The 20,486-nt window shown below is 45.8% G+C and overlaps 1 protein-coding gene across 2 annotated transcripts in view; it reads right to left on the bottom strand.

Moving 5' to 3' along the window:
• Positions 1–454: 454 nt before the first annotated feature.
• LOC144598973 (interferon-induced GTP-binding protein Mx3-like) overlaps positions 455–20,486 on the bottom strand; it is a 35,116-nt gene continuing 15,084 nt past the window's right edge. For both annotated transcript variants that reach the window (XM_078409646.1, XM_078409645.1), the window contains exons 4-13: positions 19,054–19,208; positions 18,074–18,212; positions 15,371–15,569; positions 13,734–13,812; positions 12,411–12,533; positions 9,655–9,799; positions 6,935–7,093; positions 5,506–5,582; positions 3,804–4,004; positions 455–1,805 (exon numbers count right to left, since the gene is read on the bottom strand). In XM_078409646.1, coding sequence (XP_078265772.1) covers positions 1,578–1,805; positions 3,804–4,004; positions 5,506–5,582; positions 6,935–7,093; positions 9,655–9,799; positions 12,411–12,533; positions 13,734–13,812; positions 15,371–15,569; positions 18,074–18,212; positions 19,054–19,208 — 1,505 coding nt within the window. In that variant the 3' untranslated portion in view covers positions 455–1,577. The remainder of the gene's footprint in view (positions 1,806–3,803; positions 4,005–5,505; positions 5,583–6,934; positions 7,094–9,654; positions 9,800–12,410; positions 12,534–13,733; positions 13,813–15,370; positions 15,570–18,073; positions 18,213–19,053; positions 19,209–20,486) is intronic.

Consider the following 20,486-nt stretch of genomic DNA (forward strand, 5'->3'; position numbering starts at 1 on the left):
GTGGGTTTTCTCCGGGAGCTCCGGTTTCCCCCCCCCACGCTCAAAAGACCTGCAGGATTTGGACATTAATTGGCAATTCTGTAAATTGCAAATTTGTTCCCAGTGTGTAGGATGGTGCTAGTGTATGGGATGGTCGCTGGTTGGAGTGGACTCTGTGGGCCGAAGGGCCTGATTCAATACTGTACACCTACAGTAAACGAAAGTGAGTATAGCTTGGTCAGCTTTCTCCAGGCATTTACTGCTAGTGGTTAAAGGCATTCCCCCCCCCCCCCCATGCAGGATTTAAAACAAAATAAACCATAATAGCAATATATGTTTGCTTCTTTTTGATACAAAACTAATGGGTTTATTACCAATTATCCTACCACTGAAGCAATGTATATTAGAAATAACTTAACAAGACTACAATGCCTTTTGTGCTACGTTGAATAACATTTTAAAGGAACATTCTCCCAGCGATGCGACCTACACCAGAGAAAAAGCTAACAGTGTAACAAACAGAATATCAAACACTAAATTCCACTCTGTATCCCTGTGAATGCTATACCTGATAATTATCTATCTGTTTCAAGCCCAATCCGAATTTGTTTTAAAACGTAGTTAAATTTTTAAAACGTGATTAGCATTAATTTAAATTTAATCACACTTTAAATTCCAATCTCACATCTAAAACATTATATGGAATGTATAATGTATACGGAACATTAGCTAAGTGTAATAACAAATTGCAGGAGGAACTCTGTGGGTCAGGCGGCATCTGTGGAAAAGGGCAGAAGACGTTTCGGGCCAGGAGCTTAGTGCAAACTCAATCTCTTGCGTGTCCATTAAGCTAAGATATTCCACATAAGATGCATCAAAAGACAATTAAAGGTTCCTTGACAGCTTAAACTAGTTTACACTGAGCTGCTCAATATATGGACAATTTAAAATCAATATGTGTAGGGAGGAATTGCAAATACTGGTTTACACCAAAGACACAAAATGCAGGAGTAACTCAGTCACTCAGGTGAAGGGTCTCGTCACCCGTTCCTTCTCTCCAGAGATGCTGCCTGTTCCGCTGAGTTACTCCAGCATTTTGTGTCTACCTTCAATTTAAAATCAATCCATGTTTTCCAGAGTCAGCCAATTTCAGTATAGATGGGATGGAAGCAAGTATATCCCTTGATTGGGACGAGAACATTAGCCAAGAGGGAGATCACACAGATGAAGATTGGGTGAGGAGCACCCTAAGTTCCTCTCACTCAAATATAGAGTCAAAGAATGTGGAAACAGGCCCAACATGCCCATGCCAACCTGTAAGACCCATCCGCACTAGTTCCACCTTCCCACCTGCCTGGGTTTGGCCCATATTCTTCTAAGTCTATCCTATCCATGTACCTGTCCATGGACGGGTTGTCATTCTGCATTTAGACAGGAATAAAGGCCGCTGGTATCAGAGAATGATTGTGAACTCCGAGACTAAACAGAGGTAAGGATTCAATCCCTTCAAGAGCGGATGTTAGCAAGAAATATAAAAATTAGCAAACAAAATATAAACACATCTTTACAGTAGTCAGTGACCTTCGTTCAAAGCTCATTTAACCAAATACAAGCAATTTCGCCTGGGCTTTTCTCAACCGGTCTATTTTGCGTTTGAGGTCATCTCTCTTCCTCTGTGTGTCTTCATCTTCCATTAGATAAACATTGATGCGCTCCTTTTCTTGGATGAGTTGAAGCATCTCTATCCGCAATTTGTCAGCAAATTCATTTAAAATGTAGCACCGTATGACCATGGGGATCTGGTCAGCCATTCGACGAGAGGCAATCTAGGGGTCAAGAACAGAAAATAAAGGAAGATAATGAAACAGGAAGCAAAACTTCCCTGTGTGCTTATTTAACTTCTATTTAATTCCTTTAGCCCATTCTTGAATCTGCCCATCACTCTACCACATTCTTGCCAACCATCTAGTGAGTGCCCATCCATACCAACCCCATTTACCAGCACTTACTCCAGCCTTATACGTTTAGTTTAGAGATACAGCAGGAAAAACACCCCCTTCGGTCCACTGAGTCTGCACCGACCATTGATCCCCACACATTAACACTACACTAGGGACAATTTAACATACCAAGCCAATTAACCTACAAATCCGTACGTCGTCGGAGTGTGGGAGGAGACCGAAGATCTCGGAGAAAACTCAGGCAGGTCACGGGGAGAACGTACAAACCACACAGAGAGCACCCGTAGTCAGGATTGAACCCGGGTCTCAGGCGCTGTAAGGCAGCAACTCTACCGCTGCGCCACCGTGTCTCGGTGATTCACGTGCTTTTTGAGATGCTTCTCAAATGTTATGCAAGTACCATCCTCCACCACCACCGTAGGCAGTCCGTTCCAAATGCCAACCATTGTGGAAGAAATAATCCTTCCTAATCCCCTCTGAACCTGCTACCTATATTATAAAATAGCCTAGATAGGAGGATGATGGCAAAGCTATCATCACTGCTGGACAACGACTCCCACCCCATGCAGGACACTCACTGCACAGAGCAGCTCCTTCAGTGACAGACCTCTTCACTCCAAGTGTGTGAAGGGGAGATATAGGAGGTCTTTCCTTCCTGGTGCCATCAGACTGCACAACCAGCACTGCTCCCAGCAGAACAGCAAATAAAGACAATTACCGCTATTTTATTTTTTAATGAATGCTTATCTATTTTTGCTATCCACTTTGCTGCTGTAACCCTGCAAATTTCCCCGTTGTGGGACGAATAAAGGATTATTATTATTACATCCCTCTATTCCCCACCTCTTCATGAGTCTATCCAAATGACTATTAATTGTCGCCCTCATATTTGCTTCCACCACTTCTCCTGCCAATAGGTTCCAGGCAAAACTGCCTTCAATTCTTAAAAGATACGCCTTTTGGCATTTGATATTTCCAGCTTGGGAAAAAAAGACACTATCTATGCCTCTCATAATGTTATATACTTGCATCAGGTCACCGCTCAAACTCCAATGTTCTACATAAAACAACTAAGTTTGTCCAATCTTCCATCGAGTCATACAGCATTGGAAACAGGCCCAGCGGCCCCAGCTGACCAACATGCCACATCTACACTAGTCCCACCTGCCTGCATTTGGCCCACATCCCACTGAACCTATCCTGTTGAAAGACTGGAGCGACTAGGCTTGTACACACGAATTTAAAAGGATGAGAGGGGATCTTATTGAAACATATAAGATTATTAAGGGGTTGGACACGTCAGAGGCAGGAAACATGTTCCCAATGTGGGATCGTTTGCACACGTGTGTTCATGCATGCTCAAGTGATCTGGCCCGCATGAAGTCGCATTTTGCCCATTCTGGACCATGATGTAAAATGAGTTTGATACCCCTGCTCTACACAGTTTTGCCCCTCACGATTTTTGTGTACCTCTATCAGATCCCTCCTCAAGCCACTTCCATTCCAGAGAAAACAAGTCCAGTCTTTTCTTGTGCCCCACTCTTTTGTTTGGGGGGGGGGGGGGGGGGGGGCAATCGAAGTGAACGCTACGTCCAGCTTTTACCTCGTACACCTGCAAATGTTTCCTCATTCAAATCCGAAGAAGGGCCCCGACCTGAAACGTCATCTATCCATGCCCTCCACAGCTTCTGCCCTGACCCACGCAGTTCTTCCGGCACTCTGTGCTTTTTGCTCAATGTTTCCTCATGTTGGCTCTTGCTCTTCCACCAATCGTCCCAGTGGGAGGCAGGAGGGAGCAGTCCCCCAATGATCGGCGCGCAATGGCTATCTAATGCGCTGCTGTGTCACGCACGGTATATTTACCTTGTAATATGCTTGGAGGTGATATGACATTTCTTGGATGCTGCCATTTGCAGAAGATTTTGGCAAATTGCTCTTTGTTTCAGAAAGGCTGCCACTGTAGAGACTGTCTTGAGAATACACCACACACTCAACCTTAATCTGGGCCTGCAGCAGCTTCTCTGCTTCAGTTTCTTGCATGTTGCTCATATCTGCGATTATGACCTGCACACACAAAAACAAAAAGAGAAAATACATCATGGAGCCCCCACGGCCCAGCTTGTCCATCCCGACCAAGGTGCCCCATCTACACCAACACCACCTGCCTGCACCTGGCCCATATCCCTCTAAACCTTTCCTATCCATGTACCTGTCCAAATGTCTTAAAATGTTGATATAGTTTCTGCATCAACGACGTCTTCTGGCAGCTCACCCACCACCCTCGGCCGGCACGGTGGTGCAGCGGTGCCTTACAGCGAATGCAGCGCCGGAGACTCGGGTTCGATCCTGACTACGGGCGCCGTCTGTACGGAGTTTGTACGTTCTCCCCGTGACCTGCGTGGGTTTTCTCCGAGATCTTCAGTTTCCTCCCACACTCCAAAGACGTACAGGTTTGTAGGTTAATTGACTGGGTAAAATGTGAAAAAAATTGTCCGTAGTGTGTTGTAGGATAGTGTTAATATGATGGGATCGCTGGGCGGCGCGGACTCGTTGGGCCGAAGGGCCTGTTTCCGCGCTGTATCTCTAAAATCTAAAAAAAAATCTAAAACTCTCGGTGTCAGAAAAACATCTATGACTACTGCCTGAGAAACAAGTATGGTTAGGAATTATTCATTGCACCATTATAAGGTGGTGGCTGAAGTTGCCCCTCATATATTCCCATAAAATCTTTCCCCTCACACCTTAAACCAATGTCCTCTGTTTTTTTCCTTTCCCTACTCAGGGTAAAAGGCTCCGTGCATCTGCTCCATCTATTCCCCCAATGATCTCGTATACCTCTGTAAAGTCACCTCTCATCCTCCTACCCTCCCAAGGAATACAGCCCTAGCCCGTCCAACCTCTCCCTATAGCTCAGGCCTTCAAGTCCTGGCACCATCCTCGTCAGTCTTCTCTGCACTCTTTCCAGCTCAACAACCCTATTTTCTATAACAGGGTGAGCAAAAACAGAACACAGCACTCCAACAGTGGCTTCACCAGCGTCTTGTACAACATCCCAACATCCCAACCTCTATACTCACATGTGGTCAGATCCAGGCTCATTTTCTGGTGAGCAAGTTTAGAATCCAAAATGGCTTTGGGCTCCATGAAACTACCTAACTACCACCGACAAAATGTGCTATAGTTACTGGCCCAGGCGATTCCAGCAGCATCTCCCAATCCCACAACCTACCACCAAAACCTTGGGTTTAAGGCGGCGCAGTGGCATAGCAGTAGAGCTACTACCTCACAGCGCCAGAGACCCGGGTTCGATCCTGAAGGACATGGCCAATAGTTGTAGAAGTTACACCCCTGCCTATAGGATTAAAATTAGTGTCACACACCATCCTGCCTTGGTGGTATGGATTCACCTTCCCGAACACTTACTTGAATGAGACTTGATTGCATTTATGTATATCAGATCTGTTTGGATAACTTGCAAGACAAAGGTTTACACCTTTCACATGATAATAATAAGCCTTAACTCCAAAACTCCATTACCGAAAGGCAGAAGGTTTGTGTACTGTACCTTGGCAGCTTTGAACAGGTTATTAAAGGTACTGAAATGTTCCTCTGCAACGACCCTAAAAACATCCCTTGTGATATCTGCAAAAGTAAAAAGAAGACATCACACATACAACTGATAACCAAGATAAGACAATGGGGGAAACCGCCGTGAGGGAGGGGAAGTGGGGGTGAGAACAAAGTATATCTTCGGTTTAATCCAGCATCTGCAGTTCCTTCCTACTAGTCACAAAGTAGCCGACCCCAGTCACTCCCTCTTCTCCCCTTTCCCATCGAGCAAGATGTAAAGTGTGAAAACACATACCTCCAGATTAAGGGAGTTTCTTCCCAGCTGTTATCAAGCAATCGAACCATCCTCCCACCAATTAGTGTCCTGTGCTCCCATCTATCGCCGATGCAGACAATAAAAATATCTTTAATCGTACCTTACTGGACTTCACCTTGTACTCATCGTTCTACCCTTTATCCTCTATCTGCACACTGTGGGTGGCTTGACTGTAATCATGCATTGTCTTTTTAATGACTGGATAACACGGAACAAACAAGCTTTTCACTTTTTTTGTGAACTGTGCTGTCATAAATCCGAATGTTTCATGCAAGGATAGTTTAACAACCTGAAATGTCACCCATTCAGAGTCCAACCTTCCGCCCAACTTGCCCACACCAGCCAAGGTGTCCCAGCTACACTAGTCCCACCTGCCTGCGCTGGGTCCATATCCCTCCAAACCAGTCATATCTATTCCTTCTCTCCAGAGACGCTGCCTGAGCTGAGTTATTTCAGCATTTTGTGTCTATCTTTAGTTTAACAAGACAATCATTTAAGCTTTTTGGTGTGGATTGGGTAATGAATTGCAGTGTGTTCCTTGTCACGGGCTTAAGACGGAAGTATCCATTACCTTTGATGAATGTTCCTGCTAAGGTGCCCAGTATTCTTGCAATTCAAAGAAACCAAACGCAGGCTCGGCCATCGCTTCGCTCAACACCTTCGCTCAGTCTGCCTTAACCAACCTGATCTCCCGGTGGCTGAGCACTTCAACACCCCCTCCCACTCCCAAACTGACCTTTCTGTCATGGGCCTCCTCCAGCGCCATAGTGAGGCCCACCGGAAATTGGAGGAACAGCACCTCATATTTCGCTTGGGCAGCTTGCAGCCCAGCAGCATGAACATTGACTTCTCCAACTTTAGATAGTTCCTCTGTCTCTCTCTTCCCCCCCCCCCCTTCCCAGTTCTCTAACTTCCTGTCTCCACCTATATCCTTCCTTTGTCCCGCCCCCCGCCCCCCCACATCAGACTAAAGGGTCTCAACCCGAAACGTCACCCATTCCTTCTCTCCTGAGATGCTGCCTGACCTGCTGAGTTACTCCAGCATTTTGTGAAATAAATACCTTCGATTTGTACCAGCATCTGCAGTTATTTTCTTACAGTCACATACCTGTGATTGTCTTCAGTTTCATAATAGCTGGGTCTTCCAGTTGAGAGACCTCTTCCTTAATGAAGGATTCAAAGGTTTTGTAGTTGACAAACCCAGGCAGCTCTCTCCCACGATATGAGGTTTCATATTGGTCAATTACAGTTTTCATGCGATTTTGGACTGGCAGTGCAAAACAAAAAGTATAACTTAATAAAATCTATTTCTTTTCCAGTCATGCGTTTGGTGGCAATGTCATAGTCAGGAACTCTCTGCACTCTTTCCAGCTGAACAAAATCCTTCCCATGTTAAGGTGACCAAGACTGAATACAGGTGCTCCTCAGCTTACGATGAGGTTCCGTTCCGAGAAACCCATCGGAAACCGAAAATATTGTAAGTCGAAATGCATTTAATGCATGCGATCACGTGGCCGGAAGCGAGCAGCAGCTCGCTACGGATCGCTGCCGTTTGCACCATCGCAAGCTCGAAGTATCGCAAGTCGAAGCATCATAAGCCAGGGAGCACCTGTACAATCCTACAACTGCCATACGTCATACAGCTGCAGCATAATATCCCAATTTCTACGCTTAATACCCTGACTGATGAAGGCCAATGTACTGAAAGCCTTCTTGACCACCTTATATCTACCTGCGACACCACTTTCAATAGTCAATCAATAGTCCAGTTTATTTGTCGCATACACATCAATGTGTAGTGAAATGAAAGATTACCCACAGTCCAACAATATAAGAGCAATAAAAATAAGCAATAACACACACAGTCATAAACCAACACCAAACAAAAAGATACATCCATCACAGCGAGTCTCCTCCAGTCACCTCCTCACTGTGATGGAAGGCCAGGGAACTACATACCTGCACTCCTAGATTCCACTGTTCCACTACACTCCCCAGGGCCCTACCATTCACGGCAGGGTCCTTGTCAATAGTCAATAGTCAATAGTCGTTTATTTGTTACATACACATAAATGTGTAGTAAAATGAAACATTACCCGCAGTTGAACAATAAGACCAATAAGATTAATCAATAAAAATGCAATAACACATACAATCACAACTAACACCAAACAAAAAGAAACATCCATCACAGTGAGTCTCCTCCAGTCCCTCCTCACTGTGATGGAAGGCCAGAATGTCTTTTTCTCTTCCCTGCCGTCAGGCTGTTGGAGTTGCCACGTCGGGGCGGTCGGGGCTCCCGATATTGAAGCCCCCGCTGGGCGGTGAAAAAAAATCCCGTGGCCTATTTCAGGCCGCGCCAGATGGTGAAAGGTCCGTGGCGGGCAGACCCAAGCCCCGCGATTCGGGGCGGGCGAACACGTTGCCTCTGCCGCTGCCGGAGCTCCCGATGTCGGCCCCCATCCAGGGGCCTGCGGGCTTCCGACGTCCACGCGGCCCGCGCCGGAGCCTCCGGAGACGAGTCGCAGCCGTTCCCGCAGCATTCGCAGGCAGCCAGCACCGCAGGTGGTGAGTCCGGACCGCGGGCTCTGCGATCAGTTAAAGACTGTGCTAGATAATGCAGCATAGTCTGAAGAAGGGTTCCAATCCGAAATGTCACCCATCCATTTTCTCCAGAGATGCTGCCTGGCCCACTGAGTTACTCCAGCACTTTGTGCCCATGTCTGGTAGAAACCAGCATCTGCAGTTCCTTTCCAAGCATGGAACAAGATGTACTGGTTAACATAGACCTCGACAGCACAATGAGACAGGCCAAGCCTGGAAGGAACAACATTGAATAAGATGGTTCCCTATTTCTCCCAGTGTTCATCCCATCCCTCACCATGTTGTCCTTGCCTCTTTTAGATTACTTTCGAGATACAGCGCGGAAACAGGCCCTGCGGCCCACTGAGTCCACACCGACCAGCGATCCCTGCCTACCCTACACACACTAGGGACAATTTACATTTATACCAAGCCAATTAGCCTACAAACCTGTACGTCTTTGCAGTGTGTGGGAGCAAACCGAAGATCTAGGAAAAAACCCCACGCGGTCACGGGGAGAACGTACAAACTCCGTACAGACAGCACCCGTGGTCAGGATCGAACCCGGGTCTCCGCCGCTGTGAGCGCTGTAAGGCAGCAACTCTACCGCTGCACCACCGTGCCGAACCTTGCGTCTTCCAGCTGTTACCATTGGGCAGGAGGTTCAAAGGGCGCACTACTAGGTTCAGGAACAGCTACGTTCTTGGAACTATCAGGAACTCCTCCACCACTCTAGTCTGACCTTGACAACAGAACATCACAGAATGCTTCTATTTCCACTACCATGGACTTTTTTTCCCCCCCATAATTGCATTTTGCACCAATGAGTTGTTTTTTTGCTGTCTTCATTTAAAAAATTTTTTTTGCAGAATTTTAAGTGTAAATTATATATTACAATATATTATAAATGTTGGAATGGGCCGAGGCTCCGGTGCGCGGAGCCGACCAGGACCAGGCCCGAACGGCAGCAGATCGGGGAGTGACGTTGACGAATGAGAGGGGCCGCCGGTGAGCGAGGGGGGCTGTCGGAGATCGAGAGGGGGGCTGTCGGAAAGCCTTTGCCCGCATGAGTGCTTGCGGTCGGTGGAGGATGTGCCGCTGATAACAAAGAGGGACCTGGCGTGGGCCGCTGAGAACAAAGAGGGACCCAGCATAGGAGGGGCGACCCGTGCATACGTCTACTGAATGCAAACAAAGATTCTCACTGTACCAAGTACACGTGGTACAATATATATTTACGCTCACATTTTGTTACACAGCTGTCCAGGAATGTGTTCCATTCAACAAACTCCTCTCGTACTTTGGTGATGTACCTCACGCCATCTACCATGTCCTGAGGTTCCTCCCCCATGGTCAGATTTTTAATGTGGCTGCAGAAGTTGTTGATTTTCTGGCAATTAAAATCACAAGTTTCGTGTTTATCAGCACAAGCATGTAGAAAAGCATTAACCGATAAAAACGTTCACCTTTTGCAGAAACAAGGAACTGCAGATGCTGTTTTGCCAAGGATAGACACAAAGTGCTGGAGTAACTCAGCGGGTCAGGCAGCATCTATGGAGAACGTGGATAGGTGACGCTTCGGGTTGGGACCCTTGGGTCTCAACCTGGAACATAATTTATCCACGCTCTCCAGGGATGCTGTTGGACCCATTGAGTTACTTAGCTCTTCGAGTCTTCCCTTGGCTCCCGACCCACAACATCACCAGGCACTGAGCCTTAACTCGCTGGAGTTAAGAAGAATGAGGGGGGGGACCTCATTAATATTTACCAAACAGTGAAAAGCTTGGATAGAGTGGGTGTGGAGAGGATGCTTCCACTGGTGGGAGAGTCTAGGACCAGAGATAATAACCTCAGAATTAAAGGACATTCTTTTAGGAAGGAGATGAGGAGAAATCTCTTTAGTCAGAGGGTGGTGAATCTGTCAAATTCTTTCCCACAGATGGCTGTGGATATTTTTAAGGCAGAGTTAGATTCTTGATTAGGAAGGGTGTCAGGGGTTATGGGGAGAAGGCAGGAGAATGGGGTTAGGTGGAACAGATCGATGAGCCATGATTGAATGGCGCAGTAGACTTGATGGGCCGAATGGCCTAATTCTGCTCCTATTATTACCATTATTATTTATTTGGTTTTAATGTGTATGTATGAGTGCGTGTATATACGTACTGAACGTTTTTCTTCTCATTTATTATATTGTTTACAGTGTTTACGTATGCTGTTGTGCTGCTGCAAGTAGGAATTTCATTGTCCTATCTGGGACATGTGTCAATAGAACACTCTTGCCTCTTGCTGGCTTATGAACATGGAACATTGAGCTGGAGTAGGTGGTGGCGGGTGGCCAGTATTTCCACTCCCGGAATCTGAGGGAGATCAAGACGGGAAGGCGCAGGGCTGTATTTTCAGAGCCTACGCCACCATCAATATTGGTCCAAGAAGCTTGGTCCACATGCAGGGGCAAACTTAAAGCACACGGTGCAAACTTAAAGCACACGGTATTGTGGGTTCAGTATTGATGTGGATAGAGAACTGGCTGGCAGACAGGAAGCAAAGAGTAGGAATAAACGGGTCCTTTTCAGAATGGCAGGCAGTGACTAGTGGGGTACCGCAAGGCTCAGTGCTGGGACCCCAGCTATTTACAATATATATGAATGATTTGGACCAGGGAATTGAATGCAACATCTCCAAGTTTGCGGATGACACGAAGCTGGGGAGCAGTGTTAGCTGTGAGGAGGATGCTCGGAGGCTGCAACGCGACTTGGATAGGTTAGGTGAGTGGGCAAATGCATGGCAGATGCAGTATAATGTGGATAAATGTGAGGTTATCCACTTTGGTGGCAAGAACAGGAAAGCAGACTATTACCTGAATGGTGGTCGATTAGGAGAAGGGGAGATGCAACGAGACCTGGGTGTCGTGGTACACCAGTCATTGAAAGTAGGCATGCAGGTGCAGCAGGCAGTGAAGAAAGCAAATGGTATGTTGGCATTCATAGCGAGGGGATTTGAGTATAGGAGCAGGGAGGTTCTGCTGCAGTTGTACAGGGCATTGGTGAGACCACACCTGGAGTATTGCGTACAGTTTTGGTCTCCTAATCTGAGGAAAGACATTCTTGCCATAGAGGGAGTACAGAGAAGGTTCACCAGATTGATTCCTGGGATGGCAGGACTTTCATATGAAGAAAGACTGGATAGACTCGGCTTGTACTCGCTGGAATTTAGAAGATTGAGGGGGTGTCTTATAGAAACTTACAAAATTCTTAAGGGTTTGGACAGGCTAGATGCAGGAAGATTGTTCCCGATGTTGGGGAAGTCCAGAACAAGGGGTCACAGTTTAAGGATAAGGGGGAAGTCTTTTAGCACCGAGATGAGAACTTTTTATTCACACAGAGAGTGGTGAATCTGTGGAATTCTCTGCCACAGAAGGTAGTTGAGGCCAGTTCATTGGCTATATTTAAGAGGGAGTTAGATGTGGCCCTTGTGGCTAAAGGGATCATGGGGTATGGAGAGAAGGCAGGTACGGGATACTGAGTTGGATGATCAGCCATGATCATATTGAATGGCGGTGCAGGCTCGAAGGGCCGAATAGCCTACTCCTGCACCTATTTTCTATGTTGAGCAATACACCCTGGGGGGGGGGGGCAAATGCCCAGAAACGGGGTGCCACTTTCAACGTGACACCATTTTGACATACTTTCGATGTGTAACCAAATGTTAGCCTTTGAAGGCTCTGGGCCTGTACTCGCTGGGAGTTTAGAAGGCTGAGGGAGGGGAGATGGGGGAAAAACTAATTGAAACCCACTTTGAATTCAGTTCATTCCCATCCTTTGGTCATGCCAGTGATTCCTCGGGTTTGAAATTAGACCCGAAATGTAACTTTTGGCAGCCAACCTGCCCTTCAATGCAGGGGAATGAAATGGAAGGATGGGCACGGTTCCAGCCTCACTTACTGTGTATGTCGCTGTAGAACAAGCAGACCAAACGCAGCCGTGAAACAGAGAGGGCCTTACCTCGATTAAGAATGTTATTTGCTCGGAGTAAGAAGTGGGGGCTGCGACGCTGTACTTTTTGAGGGATTGCAGCGACTCGTTCAGCTTGGTTTCTATTTCATTTCGTAACCGAGGCAACGATTTCTTGAAAAGACAAGACAAGGGTCACTGTTTTGAGAGTCTGCCCATTCTGTTGCTCACCCCTGCAGTCTACTTCCCAGCCTATTCCACGATCCCATTTTCTTTGAAGGAAGGCACATTACCTACGTACCTATTACACAGCCTTCCATGGTCAAGAGCAAACCCAGAGAGTTTTAAATGTCAATGCAGTACTTTTGAACAAAGATTCAAGAGAAAACAGAAAATTCAGAAAAAAAACCAAACAACCATTATCGCACATCAGCAATCTATTGGTTCTGAGGGATAAATGATATCCAGAACTTAGGGCATCAGGGTGGCACGTGGGTAGAGTTGCTGCCTTACAGTGCCAGAGACCCAGGGTGGATCCTGACTATGGGTGCTGTCTGTGCAGAGTTTGCATGATATGCATAGGTTTCTCTCCGAGATCTTCGGTTTCCTCCCACACTCCAAAGAGGTAAAGGTTTGAAGGTTAATTGGCTTGGTATAAATGTACATTTTTCCCAGTGTGTGTGTACGAGTGTTAATTTGGGGGGGATCGCTGGTTGGTGCGGATTTAGTGGGCCAAGGGGCCTGTTTCCGTGCTGTATCGCTGAATTAAATTAAACTGGAGAGTAATACTTACTGTAACTCCTCTGTGAACCTGTCCATTTGTTTTAAGATCTCATTTGAAAGATGACATCTGTGGACTGGAGCAATATCTCAATGTTGATCCAGGAACATCTGCCCGGTTTCTATGTTTAGTTGAGTTGAGAGACGCAGCACGGCAACAGGCCCTTTGGCCCACCGAGTCTACCCCCACCATCCCTTCACACTACTTCCACGTTATCTCACTTTCTCAACCTCTCCCCACACTGGGGGCAATTTACCGAGACCGATTAACCCTATAAACGCGCCCGTCTTTGGGATGTGGGAGGAAAGTCGAGCAGCTGGAGGAAACCCACGTGGTCACAGGGAGAAGATGCCAACTCCATTCAGACAGCACCTGAGGTCGGAATTTCAGGTTTCCAAAAATATGGCTGCAGCTTATCCCGGAGAATTTCCCAAAAGCGCTGATTTTGAGTTAAATAAAACCGATCTTATATATCCCAAAGTTACCGACAGGCCTCAAGATGAACATTGCTGGATTACATTAAAAAAGAAGCTGACCATTACAACCCTGACGTCAAAGATAATGGAGGTTGTTTTTAACAAAGTAAAACTTACATTAATGTGGTTGACAAGTTCCTTTGTAAGCCGATAGGCCAAATTTGGGATGCCTGCCTTTCCTTCCTCCAAAAGCGGCCTAGTTATTAAAATTGTGAAAAAAATAATACCTTGGTCAAGGTTGAAACATTGCGAGATAATGGCAAAATAGCGATTAAACAATTTTACATTGCTTCCAGACGGAAAACAAAACTCAGTTGATACAATGCGAACTTCCAAGGACGGCAATCTGGCACAGCGGTAGTGTTGCTGCCTTGCAGCGCCAGAGACCCCACGGATAATGGGGAAAAGCAGAAGAATGGGGCTAGAAGAAAGAGATAGATCAACCATGATTGGATGGCGGAGTAGACTTGATGGGCCGAATGGCCCAATTCTGCTCCTATCACTTAACACCTTACGAGACCCAGGTTCGACCGCGACTACGGGTGCTTTTCTGTACGGAGTTTGTACTTTCTCCCCATGACCTGCATGGGCTTCCCCCCACACTCCAAAGACGTACAGGTTTAGAAACATAGAAAATAGGTGCAGGTGTAGGCCATTCGGCCCTTCGAGCCTGCACCGCCATTCAATATGATCATGGCTGATCATCCAGCTCAGTAGCCTGTACCTGCCTTCTCTCCATAACCCCTGATCCCTTTAGCAAAAAGGGCCACATCTAACTCCCTCTTAAATATAGCCAATGAACTGGCCTCAACTACCTTCTGTGGCAGAGAATTCCACAGACTCACCACTCTCTGTGTGAAGAAATGTTTTCTCATCTCGGTCCTAAAAGACTTCCCCCTTATCCTTACGCTGTGACCCCTGGTTCTGGACTCCCCCAACATCGGGAACAATCTTCCCGCATCTAGCCTCTCCAACCCCTTAAGAATTTTATATGTTTCTATAAGATCCCCCCTCAGTCTTCTAAATTCCAGCGAGTACAAGCCCAGTCTATCCAGTCTTTCCTCATATGCAAGTCCCGCCATCCCAGGGATTAATCTGGTGAACCTTCTCTGTACTCCCTCTAAGGCAAGAACGTCTTTCCTCAGGTTAGGAGACCAAAACTGCACACAATACTCCAAGTGCGGTCTCACCAAGGCCCTGTACAACTGCAGCAGAACCTCCCTGCTCCTAAACTCAAATCCTCTTGCTATGAATGCCAACATACCATTCGCTTTCTTCCCTGCCTGCTGCACCTGCATGCTTGCTTTCAATGACTGGTGCACCATGACACCCAAGTCACCTTGCATCTCCCCTTCTCCCAATCGGTCACCATTCAGGTAATACTCTACTTTCCTGTTCTTGCCGCCAAAGTGGATAACCTCACATTTTGGAGGTTAATTGGCTTGGTGTAAATGTAAATTGTCCCTAGTGCATGTAGGACAGTGTTAACATGCGGGGATCGCTGGTCAGTGCAGACACGGTCGGCCAAAGGGCCTTTTGCCTTGTTGTATCTCTCAACCAAACCAAACTTGGGTGTGAAATTTGACTCGTTGGCGTTTGTTGGCCTGGGACCTCAAGGTGACTATTTGGTGCACGCTTGATATGAAGGCCGTTTGCACATGTAACTGGGAAGTGCTAAGCATGCTAGATGTCTACCATCTTCACGATCTGCCATCTACACTTCACTTAATGGAAAACAAGTCTTCATCATTTACCTAAATTGTTCGTGGTCTTCAAAAAATGCCTTTTCCTGTGCGATTGCATCCACCAGTGTAATTTTTTCATTGATGTCTTTCTGGCCACGACACTTAACGATCATGTAACCCTTCACCAGCTCTACCGTCAGGTTCTGCACAATGTCTACGACGTTCCCCTCAGTTCCTTTGTCCACCAGGTCAGGTTTGGTCAAAATACCTTCAAATTTCAAAGGAAACAAAGGGAAAGATGATGGAATTAATTTGCTGCCAGTGATTGTCGGAAATTTTGAAAATTAGAAGGAAGATGGTATGGAACTACAGTGTCACATGTACCGAGGTACAGCGAATTTCAATTTTGTATACAGTTCAGTACAACATAAGCACTTTAATAGGGCGGCACGGTGGCACACCGGTAGAGTTGCTGCCTTACAGCGCCAGAGATCTGGGTTCGATCCCGACGACGGATGTTGGCGGTATGGAGTTTGTACGTTCTCCCCGTGAACGCGTGGGTTTTCTCCGAGATCTTCGGTTTCCTCCCACACCCCAAAGACATACAGATTTGTAGGTTAATTGGCTTGGTACAAATGTAAATTGTCCCTAGTGTGTGTAGGGCAGTATTAATGTGCAGGGATTGCTGGTCGGCATGGACTCAGTGGGCCGAAGGGCCTGTTTCTGCGCTGTATCTCTAAATTTAAAAGATACATTTTAGATAAGCATATCAGATACAGTACAAGTGCATAGCAGTAGATTATGAGGGACAACTGGCAAGGAACATAAAAACTGACTGCAAAAGCTTTTATAGATATGTCAAGAGAAAAAGATTAGTTAAGACAAATGTAGGTCCCTTGCAGTCGGAAACAGGTGAATTGATCATAGGGAACAAGGAGATGGCAGACCAATTGAACAAATACTTTGGTTCTGTCTTCACTAAGGAAGACATAAACCGTCTGCTGGAAATAGCAGGGGACCGGGGGTCTAATGAGATGGAGGAACTGAGGGAAATCCAGGTTAGTCGGGAAGTGGTGTTAGGTAAATTAAATGGATTAAAGGCCGATAAATCCCCAGGGCTGCATCCCAGAGTGCTTAAGGAAGTAGCCTCAGGAATAGTGGATGCATTAGTGATAATTTTCAAAACTCTTTAGATTCTGGAGTAGTTCCTGAGGACTGGAGGGTAGCTAATGTAACCCCACTTTTTAAAAAGGGAGGGAGAGAGGAAACGGGGAATTATAGACCAGTTAGCCTAACATCGGTAGTGGGGAAAATGCTAGAGTCAGTTATTAAAGATGTGATAGCATCACATTTGGAAAGTGGTGAAATCATTGGACAAAGTCAGCATGGATTTACAAAAGGCAAATCATGTCTGACGAATCTTATAGAATTTTTCGAGGATGTAACTAGTAGAGTGGATAAGGGAGAACCAGTCGATGTGTTATATCTGGACTTTCAGAAGGCCTTCGACAAGGTCCCACATAGGAGATTGGTGTACAAACTTAAAGCACATGGTATTGAGGGTTCAGTGTTGAGGTGGATAGAAAATTGGTTGGCGGACAGGAAGCAAAGAGTAGGAATAAATGGGTTCTTTTCGGAATGGCAGGCAGTGACAAGTGGGGTACCGCAAGGCTCAGTGCTGGGACCCCAGTTATTTACAGTGTATATTAATGATTTGGACAAGGGAATTGAATGCAACATTTCTAAGTTTGCGGATGACACGAAGCTGGGTGGCAGTGTTAGCTGCGAGGAGGATGCTAGGAGGCTGCAGAGTGACTTGGATAGATTAGGCGAGTGGGCAAATGCATGGCAGATGCAATATAATGTGGATAAATGTGAGGTTATCCACTTTGGTGGCAAGAACAGGAAAGCAGAGTATTACCTGAATGGTGACCGATTAGGAGAAGGGGAGATGCAACGTGACCTGGGTGTCATGGTGCACCAGTCGTTGAAAGCAAGCGTGCAGGTGCAGCAGGCAGTGAAGAAAGTGAATGGTATGTTGGCATTCATAGCAAGAGGATTTGAGTTTAGGAGCAGGGAGGTTCTACTGCAGTTGTAAAGGGCATTGGTGAGACCGCACCTGGAGTATTGTGTGCAGTTTTGGTCTCCTAATCTGAGGAAAGAGGTTCTTGCCTTAGAGGGAGTACAGAGAAGGTTTGAAGCAACTATCACAAAGTGGTTTGTGGTTGACATACAAGTTGAAGGAGAAGTTAGATGAATACACAAGAGAAAGAAGTAGAAGCCTTTATTTTATTTAATCCTTGAATTATAAAATGGCTTTCAGCAAGTGCAAGGGATATTTTTAAAGCAGAGATAGATTCTTGATCAGTACGGGTGTCAGGGGAATGGGGTTAGGAGGGAGAGGTAGATCATCCATGATTGAATGGCGGAGTAGACTTGATGGGCCGAATACCCTAATTCTGCTCCTGTCAGAGGAGAATCAAGGGATATGGGGAGAAAGCAGGAATGGGGTACTGATTTAGGATGATCAGCCATGATCATATTGAATGCCGGAGCTGGCTCGAAGGGCCGAATGGCTTAATCCTGCACCTATTTTCTATGTTTCTAGGTATCCCTTATGACCTTATAAGTGACATTCCATGGTACTTTAGGGACAGTGCAAGGGAGATGCTGCTGAGGCCTACTCAAAATACGAAGCCCACTCCAGGCCATTGTGCATGTGTTGGGTACCTGGGTGAAGGGGGAGAGAGTGGAGGAAGGGTATGCAATTACCCAGAGTTCTGTCTCCAGTCGGGTCCACTTCCTGGGCCATTTTCAGTGCTTCTGTGGTTGCTATGTCGACGTTACAAGGCACGACGACAAGGTTAATTGTCTCTTGTTTCTCAATAAACTTTTTAATGAGTCTCTTAATCTGGAATAAAGCGGACCACAGTTGTAGAACCATAAAGAGATTGACATCTATGCATTGTAAAGGCACAAGTACTTCAGGCACAAGTGCAATGGACAACAAAACAATTGTCATTTTGCTTTTCCAGAGAATTACATTGAACATTTTTGCAACTAAATGCAGCAGCCGCTGTTTTATTGCTGCTTGATGCATTTATACTGATGTATAAACAGATGTATAGTGCGGTCACGGTGTTGCAGCGGTAGAGTTGCTGCCTTACAGCGCTTGCAGCGCCGGAAACCCGGGTTCGATCCCGACTATGGGTGCCGTTTGTTCAGAGTTTGTACGTTCTCCCTGTGACCATGTGGGTTTTCTCCGAGATCTTCGGTTTCCTCCCACACTCCAAAGACGTACAGGTATGTAGGTTAATTGGCTTGGTGTATGTGTAAATTGTCCCTAGTGTGCGTAGGATAGATGTTAATGTGCGGGGATCGCTGGTCGGTGAGGGCTCGGTGGGGTGAAGGGCGTTTCCGCGCTGTATCTCTAAAACTAAAAAAACCTAATGTCAATATATTGGTAAATTGATTAGGAGTAAAAAATCAGTGTGATAAGTTGATCAGTGAGTGTGCAAAATGTAACGGGAAGAGAGGAGATCCAATATTGCATAACCTTAAAACAGTTCCAAAATACCTCAGAGGCAATAAAAACAAAAATGTTGGAGAGATTAGGCCTGTCGCGTAGGAAATTTAGCATATATTTTGGATGCAAGATTCTACAAACAACAATCGGGTAATTTTGCCAGGGATGTTTTCACAAGAAATTGTGAATTCAAGCCGTCAGATAGAAAGAAATAAGATCCCATTACCTGGTCTCCGATATCTTGGGGCTGGTTACCGACGGCAACTCGGGCGATACCTGGCAGGTCTATCAGAGTCAGGTCAGGGACATTGGTGGATTCAACTTTGAGGCTGATTAGTTCGTGGCTGATTCCCACTCCCTGCCCTGCAATATTGTTCTGGGCTGGAAACAGGAAAGAAATGAAAACATATGAAGTCAGATGTTCTATCGTCCTCAAGTTGACAGCAGGGTCAAGCGGAAGACTTGCTTGTTCCAGGGTCCCTGGCGTAGTCTTCTACTGGGATACTGTGTTCCTGTTCTTTGGTGTGGATGAATTCGCTACAAGTTTACCGATGTAAACAGCCCGACAGGATCATAAGGTCATAATTGATAGGAACAGAATTAGGCCATTCGGCCCATCATGTCCTCTCCGCCATTCAATCATGGCTGAACTATCTCTCCTACCACACCCCATTCTCCTGCTTTCTCCCCATAACCCGACACCCGTTCTAATCAATAATCTTATCTATCTATCTCTGCTTTATAAATATCCATTGACTTGGCCTCCACAGCCTTCTGTGGCAAAGATTCTAGATTTGCCACCCTCTGACTAAATAAATTCCTTCTCATCTGCCTCGAGGAACGTCTTTTAATTCTGAGGCTATTCCGTCTAGTCCTAGACTCTCCCACTAGTGGAAACATCCTCTCCACATCCACTCTATCCAAGCCTTTCACTAATTGGTACACTTCAGTGAGGTCCTTCTAAACTCCTGTGTACAGGCACAGTGCCATCAAACTCCCATCATAAGAAGCTAACCCACTCATTCCTGGGATCATTCTTGTAAACCTCATCTAGACCCTCTCCAGGGCCAGCACATCGTTGCTCAGATATGGTGCCCAAAATTGCTCACAATATGACTTCAACAAGCAGAAAACACCAGTGATATGCTACAGGACTGTCCGGCAAAATAAAATGTTTCAGTACACGTCTAGTGATAAGCTTAATTATGTTTGGTTAGATGTTTTATTTGAACTAAACTTATTAGGCTGAGTGTCGGATCAAAATCACAATAGGGCACGTCAATTTTGCTCTTTGTAACCGGTGTTTAATATTAAGTACTTGATTATAAGTACAATCGAAGTGTAAATTGGTCGCTAGAAAATGCATTTGATGAAATGACTTGCATCCCGAAGGGGCTCATATCAAAGCACCAACTCTTACTTCTGATTTTTTTTTTAATAAACCAAAACAAAATTATGATTTTTCAAATTGTTGAAGGCTTAAATTTTCTTCATTTAGGAAAATTTGTATTTAAAAAAAGCAACTTTGAAGCATGGTTAGTACCTGGTTGCAATTATATTTAGTGCATGAAATTGATAGCAATCTTTCAAAACGAATCTTTGCAGCGTTATATTTAAATCCCAACTCAATATTCATCATCAATCACATGTCTCACACAG

Source organism: Rhinoraja longicauda, chromosome 12 (assembly GCF_053455715.1).
Source record: "Rhinoraja longicauda isolate Sanriku21f chromosome 12, sRhiLon1.1, whole genome shotgun sequence".
In the NCBI taxonomy this organism is placed as follows: Eukaryota; Metazoa; Chordata; class Chondrichthyes; order Rajiformes; family Arhynchobatidae; genus Rhinoraja; species Rhinoraja longicauda.